The 7,714-nt window shown below is 54.5% G+C and overlaps 1 protein-coding gene across 1 annotated transcript; it reads right to left on the bottom strand.

The window, feature by feature from the left end:
• Positions 1–1,602: 1,602 nt before the first annotated feature.
• Positions 1,603–2,577, bottom strand: LOC102036225 (olfactory receptor 51G2-like). Its single transcript, XM_031065354.1, has one exon. It carries the CDS (start codon positions 2,575–2,577, stop codon positions 1,603–1,605), a length of 975 nt encoding a protein of 324 aa, XP_030921214.1.
• Positions 2,578–7,714: the final 5,137 nt, after the last annotated feature.

The following is a 7,714-nucleotide window of genomic DNA, read 5'->3' as shown; positions in this document are numbered from 1 at the left end:
TTATGGAGCTGTTTCCACATCATTTTTTTTCTCTCAGTTTTTTTCTCTCCAGCTACTGCACATGTGGAGCAGAACAGAAAGTCTGATCTGGGCTGGTGAAGTGCTCAGTGCCAGGCAAAACCAGGGCAGTCCAGGGCTGGGATCCTGTCCTGGTGCCTTTGCAGCTTCATCCCTCCCAGGCAAACACTGACTGTTACTGCTTCTTCTCCACCGTGCTCCAGACTGGCCAAAAGGTGCTTTGAGACCAACAGAACTACAGCTCTGCCATTTGGAGAGTGAAATATTTACAGCTGGACATAGCTCTCAGTGCTCTCGTGTGAGTGACAAGGTGGGAGATCAGTCACAGGTCTGGGAGGGCTTTTCCAACCCTGGTGGCTCTGTGATTCTGTTCTGTGATTTTGGGACACTTTACTCTGTCTGTGGGAGCCAGGAGAACCATGAAACCTCTGCCTGCCTGGCTGACACCCAGCCTCCTCTGGGGGAGTCAGGAGAACCATGAAGAGCCATGAAGAACCATGAAGAACCATGAAGCACCATGAAGAACCATGAAACCTCTGCCTGCCTGGTCAGACCCAGCTTCCAGCAGAGCAAGGAGGTGCTGGGCATGCTGTCATCTCCCACCTTTGGGTGTCCCTGGGGATCTGCTCCCACCCCTGCTGGCACAGCCAGCACCAGCAGAGCTCAGAGGGAAGGCAGCAGCACCATGTAGGCCCGACTGTCAGGATGTTTAGCCATTCCTACCATGATTTTTGAACTCCTCTCTTTTTGTGCAGGAGAGCTTCCAGCCCCAGCAAACCCACAAGCCCATCCAGAGGCACACCTGGCTCATCCAGTCCTGCTCACCTGCAGCACACCCTGAAGATTTCAAGCAACTCCAACCTCATCTTTCTGCATCATACGGACAGAAAAAAGGCTTCCTCAGATCTTATGACCTTTCACAAGGAATAGATGGATTTTATTGCAGATGCTGCACATACATGACACTCAATGCAGAACAATGAATGGGACATTAATTAGACTTGGCAACTGGTAAGACTCAAAGGCTTCCAAAAGAGATGCACAAGCAGCTGTTTTCTCACTGGGGATGGGCACGGCACTGTGAACACATGGATGGTGGCTGAACACGTTTTTCAGAGGGGCTGAGAGTGCTCTGGGCCCCCAACAAGGCCTAATGAGCAATGCTCTGTGCAGGAAGGGAGGAAAGCACCATGCCAGGACACAACATGAAAGCTCACAGCTCTGGGCTGGGGGACAGCACCCCAGTGGATCTGCAGCTCTTTCCTCTGGCAGTGACCTGCACGGATGGAGCACCAGGAGAGCAATCCACCAGCTCTGGCTGGGAAACCAGGCCAAGAGCTCTGGCCAAGGAACCAGTCCCAGGGGTCAGACAGACAGACAGACAGCCCAGTGCCAGGGGTCTGACACACAGCCCAGTGCCAGGGGTCTGACAGAGAGCCCAGTCAGTGCCAGGGGTCTGACAGAGCCCAGTGCCAGGGGTCTGACAGAGCCCATCCCAGAGCTCTGACAGACTGACAGCCCATCCCAAGGCTCTGACACACAGCCCAGTCCATCAGCACCCTCTGGCAGAACCTCTGGAGGAAGCTACCAGTGAGAGCCCCACTTCCTGCACAGGACCCTGAGCAGAGCCTCCCGGATGTGGGTGGATTTGATGCTGTAGATGACGGGGTTGAGGGCAGGGGGGATGATGAGGTACGTGTAGGCCACCAAGGTGTTCACCAGGGGAGGGACGTTCTTCCCGAAGCGATGGATCATGGACAGCCCGATCATGGGGATGAAGAACACCAGCACAGCACAGATGTGGGACACACAGGTGTTCAGAGCCTTCAGGCACTCCTCCCTGGTGGTGAGGCTGACAACGGTTCTGATGATGAGGATGTAGGACAGCACGATGAAGATGAAGTCCGTGCCCACCGTGGACAGGAGGATGATCATGCCGTAGAAGACGTTGACCTTTATGTCTGCACAGGCCAGGTTCATGATGTCGGGGTGGAAGCAGAAGGAGTGGGACAGCTCGGTCCTGCCGCAGTAGGTCAGCCTCTTGAGCAGGAAGGGGATGGGGAGCAGCGAGAGCATGCCCCTGAGCACGATGGCCAGGCCTATCTTCAGCACGGTGCTCCTGGTGAGGATGGCCGCGTGCCGCAGGGGGTGCGAGATGGCCATGAAGCGGTCGAAGGCCATGGCCAGCAGCACGGAGGACTCGATGAAGGACAGGATGTGGATGAAGTACATCTGCGTGAGGCAGGCGTCGAAGGCAATGCGGCGCACGCCGAACCAGAAGAGGCCCAGGGTGGTGGGCAGGGTGCACAGGGCCAGCCCCAGGTCCGTGAGGGCCAGCATGCACAGGAAATAGTACATGGGCTCGTGGAGGCTCGGGGTCCTCCTGACGATGAACAGGATCACGCAGTTCCCCAGCAGAGCAGAGAGGTAGAGGGCACAGAAGGGGATGGAGATCCAGGGGTGAAGGGCCTCCAGGCCCGGGATGCCCATCATGAGGAAAGCTGAAGGCTGATAGAAGGAGCCATTGAATTCCCAGGGGCTGCGTGGGTCATGCTCCATCCCAGCTCAGCTCTCACATGGCCTAGACCTAAAACAAACCAATGACACAAACCCCACACAGCTGGACTGTGTGCTGAGCAGAGGAGCTGCACATCCCTCCAGCTGCCCACCAGCCTGTGCAGGGATCCCTGAGCTGGCTGGGAACGGTGCCACACACAGCTCCTGTTCACCCATTAAACCCTAAACACACAGCTATACCCCTGTTCACCCATTAAACCTCAAACTGGAGGAAACACACAGCTCCTGTTCACCCATTAAACCTCAAACTGAAGGAAACACACAGCTCCTGTTCACCCATTAAACCCCAAACACACAGCTACACTCCTGTTCACCCATTAAATTCCAAATTGAAGGAAACACACAGCTCCTGTTCACCCATTAAACCCCAAACACACAGCTATACCCCTGCTCACCCATTAAACCTCAAACTGGAGGAAACACACAGCTCTTGTTCACCCATGTAACCCCAAACACACAGCTCCTGTCCACCCATTAAACCCCAAACTGAAGGAAACACACAGCTCCTGTTCACCCATTAAACCCCAAACACACAGCTATACCCCTGCTCACCCATTAAACCCTAAACACACAGCTACACTCCTGTTCACCCATTAAACCCCAAACTGGAGGAAACACACAGCTCCTGTTCACCGATTAAACCCCAAACACAGAGCTGCACTCCTGTTCACTCATTAAACCCCAAACTGAAGGAAACACACAGCTCCTGTTCACCCATTAAACCCCAAACTGGAGCAAACACACAGCTCCTGCCCACCCATTAAACCCCAAACACACAGCTCCTGTTCACCCATTAAACCCCAAACACACAGCTATACCCCTGTTCACCCATTAAACCCCAAACTGAAGGAAAAGGATGGGCAGCTTTTGTTGATAAAGAGCAGAAAAAATAAACACTTGAAATGCTTCAGAATGAAAAGGAAAACATTCCACTATTTCAGAGCCATCCCCAAATTCCAGGGTTTGAGATGCTCTGTGGAGTGAGCAAACGCCTTTTCCATGCTCATCCCAACCACAATCAAGCTGCTAATCCAAGGCTGCTTTTTTACTCCAAGTGGAGATCAAAAGGTGTGAAAATTGTGAAAGATTAACCCTGACACTTCTTATTTAGGAAATCAACACTGGAAACAAATGCAAAATTTGTTGGCACTGGCACTGGCTGCCCAGAGAAGCTGTGGGTGCCCCATCCCTGCAAGTGTTCACTGCCAGATTGGAGCAGCCTGGGCCAGTGGAAGGTGGAGCAGGATGGTCTGTAATGCCCCTCCCTGCCTGAACCAGCCTGGGATTCCACAATTTGCAGGAGAACAGAGAGCCAGCCACGCAGACCCTGCTGCCCTCTGCTCACAAGGTGGTTCCCAGGGCAAGGTGGATTTTCAGAGGTACTCACAGCCAAGCCCTGCTCTTTTCACAACCTTCCTGCCAGGTGGAGGGGAATGAGCAAAGCCCCACACAGCTGTCAGAACTCAGTGCATCCCTCTGGGTGTCCAGAGCTGCTGGGACCCCTGCCAGGGGCTCAGAGACCCTGGCACACAGCCCAGAGCACCTGGGGGTTTGATTATGACCTCTGGAGCAAATTACCAGCTTTGTATGAGGACCTGAAAGTCACAGAAGTTTAAGAAGTGTAATAATAAAATTATTGCTAGGTGAAAAAGTAGATTTTGGGGTTTTTTAGAATAGGGGTTTTGGGGACAAGATGGAGGGACTTGGGCGTGTCCAGTCTTTCATCTTCTTCTTCTTCTCTACCTCCATCTTCTGCTGTGATGGTGGCACTTCTGGATTGGTTTAGAGTAAAAGCTCAGTGTCTAATACAGGTGATAGGTATTGGAAAGTAATTGTAAATTGTAATGTTATATGTAGTTTTTAGTATAAAAAGATAACACTGCCCCAGGGGCAGGCAGAGTGCCTCTGACTTGCTGAGCTGACCTCGGCTGGACAGGAGAAAGAATTTTATAGATAAGGAACAATGAACAACTCTGAGACCGAGAACTGAAGAGCCCGGACTCCTTCTTGGAGTGCGTGGGCCGAAACAGAGACTTTGCACGTGTCTCAGGGCTGCAATAACCTGCAACCTCCCGAGACACGGCCACAGGCTCTGTGTGGGTGTTTCACACAGAGATCCAGAGCACAGGGAAGGAGGCCTCGGCAGAGATCTGGCAGTGCCAGCTCCAGCTCAGCAGGATGGCAGTGACACAGGCAGTGATCCAGGGAAGAGGCGAGTTCAGCGCTGAGAAGGGAAGGTTTGTTTGAAGGGATCCTCCTCCAAGGGGGCATCAAGGGGGCTGCACTGGGATCTTCAAGGATGGGAGGCAGCAGGTGGGAGTTGAAATGAGGGAGGTTTAGACTGGATGCAATGAGAAATGTTTCCCCATCAAGCACTGGAGCAGGCTGCCCAGAGGCTGCACATCTCCATGCACAGAAGTTTTCAGGACCCAGCTGGACAGAGCCATGAGATGTCCCAGCCATGAGGCAGATGTTGGGCCAGAGATCTTCAGAATGCTCTCCAACATGAATTATCCAAAGACCCCCCAAGCCTTGGCGCATCCTGCATTTCCTGTGAGAGTGCTGCAGAGGCTGGCAGGGTCCCTGAGCCCCTCGGTGACACAGTGACCCACTGGGTGGGTGCGGGAAAGCAGCAAATGTGCAAGAGGAGCTAATCAATGTAAAAAAATGAGCAATTAAAGCAAAAAAATACTTGTGACTTCAGTGCTCCTGCACCTTCCACAGGATACAAAAGTGTGCCTGGATTATGAGCCAGAGGGTTTGCTGAAACACAGCTCATCTTTGATTACAGACAATTCTTCCATGACGTATTTATTAGGGTCCTAATACGATTTTCTTCATTAGATTCTCAGCTTGAGAGTCTAATGTGACAATAAATCCTGAAGCTTAGCAAGGACAGACAGCTTCCTGCTCCGGGGCAGAGGCAGCACATAACTGATGGGAGCTGGGGAAAACCCCCAAACATTTGGTTTTCTCCAGGCAGGGCAGAGCCACGTGTTGGCATCAGAACCACCCTGCCCTGCAGTGCCAGGTGCTGAAGGGACAATCTCAGCAGAGCCTGGGCAGCACAGGGGGCCTGGGGCAGCTGCTGCACCCCCTGATGCTCCACAGAGCCTGGTGGTACCACAGCAACTGCCCACAGGCACCTCTGCTCCTCACTGCTGGCTCAGAGCTCCCCAAAGGCAAGAGATGCCCCTTTCTGCCAATGCAGCAGCATCTGGAGGGTGGGCAGGCCCTGGCACAGGGTGCCCAGAGCAGCTGGGGCTGCCCCTGCATCCCTGGCAGTGCCCAAGGCCAGGCTGGACACTGGGGACAGTGGGAGGTGTCCCTGCCATGGCAGGGGTGGGATGGGAGGGATTTGAGGTCCCTTTCTATCCAGACCATTCCACCGTCCTGTGATCTGAGCAGTGAGTTAACTCTGCTGACTCCTGCAGCTGGGGCCTGGGTTAAAAACCTAAAAAATCTGTGTGCAGGCCTGTGACCCTGAGCACAGCTTCTGGCAGGCATCCAGAACTCTCAAAGACACTGAGATTCAGCAGCTCCTCAGGACTATGGAGGTGCAAAAAGAAGCTGTTGGAGCACCAAGGAAAGAGGGGGCTGTTGAGAGCTCCTTGGGTCTGCAGGAAATGCTTCACTTAAAAGAAAACCTTCCCTCAAACCCGACTTTGTCCAACACCAGCAATTCCCACCACAGTGTAGCAGTCACTCAGAACTTCAGGATTTATTCCCTCTGCTCCCCCTGAGCTGCTGTGGTTTGTTTTGTGCCCCAACACGTTACAGATTCCACTCCCAGGTGGTTTTACCCCGCCATGTCCCATGTGTGTGTCTGTAAGGGATTTGTATAAATACACACACATATATTGTGTGAAATGTATGAACAGCCAGGCAGGCTTGTTCCTGTTTATGTGCATTTCTGTGTGTGCAGGTAACACACAGCTCAGCTCACAGCAGGCACGTGTCAGTCACAGAATCACAGAGCCACAGAACCAGTTTGGAAATGATCTCCTGGCTGGCAGTCATGGGATGGCCATTGCAGCCGAGCCCTGGGGAGCAGCCAACCTCCCATTCCGGGAGGATTCAGAGCTCAGGGTTGGTGCAGCCCTGGGAGGGGGCTGCTGAGCCATCCACCACGGACAGGGTGTCCCTGCCCAGTGCTGAGGGGCTCCTGCTCCCCTGCAGCAGCCCAGCCTGGGAGGAGAGGCCAGGCACCAGGGCAGAACGCCCATGGAGGACATGGTGTTGTCCCTTCTCATGCCTCTACAGCCACCTCCTGACTTTTGCCTGTCTCGGACGTTGATGCTCCCCAGTAACACAAAATGCTGGTGGTTCATGTTTTGATGCTCCCCAGAAAGACAAAATGCTGGTGGTTCATGTTTTGATGCTCCCAGTAACACAAAATGCTGGTGTTTGTGTCAGTGAGGGCAGGAGCAGGGCCTGGGAGCTCGGTGAGGCTCAGAGCTCTGCTTCTCCCCACAGAGGAGACCTTGCTGCTCTCCCAGCAGCATCACTGCCTGCCCAGGCAGCCAGGTGAGGGCTCAGCCAAGGGAGCAGGATCAGGGTTGGAGCTTTGGAAAACCAACAGATCAGCAGGAGGACCCTGGGGATGCAGCTCCCAGAGAGCCCCATTGCCTGGTGACACTGGAGGCAGGACAGGGACCATGGCCAGGGCCATTCCCACTGCTGGGATGGCCCCCAGGAGTGGGAGAGAGCTGGATCTGACACCAGGCCACAGCCCATGGACACCAGCAGGGCTCCACAGGAGATGGCAACGGCCCCTCCCTCCACACATCCCACCCACGGCCACCCCGGGGACCACCCGAGTGGCACGGGGGAGACACAGGCACCACCCGAGTGGCACTGGGTCCATGGGCACCACCCGAGTGGCACTGGGGACATGGGCACCACCCGAGTGGCACTGGGGCTATGGGCACCACCTGAGTGGCACTGGGGAGACACAGGCACCACCTGAGTGGCACTGGGGACATGGGCACCACCCGAGTGGCACGGGGGAGACACAGGCACCACCTGAGTGGCACCAGGGACATGGGCACCACCTGAGTGGCACTGGGGACATGGGCACCACCCGTGTCATTGTCCCACCAGAGGGGCTCAGGGAGCA

Source organism: Geospiza fortis, unplaced genomic scaffold (genome assembly GCF_000277835.1).
Source record: "Geospiza fortis unplaced genomic scaffold, GeoFor_1.0 scaffold370, whole genome shotgun sequence".
NCBI classification, from domain to species: Eukaryota; Metazoa; Chordata; class Aves; order Passeriformes; family Thraupidae; genus Geospiza; species Geospiza fortis.
This window is presented reverse-complemented; position numbering and strand designations above follow the sequence as displayed.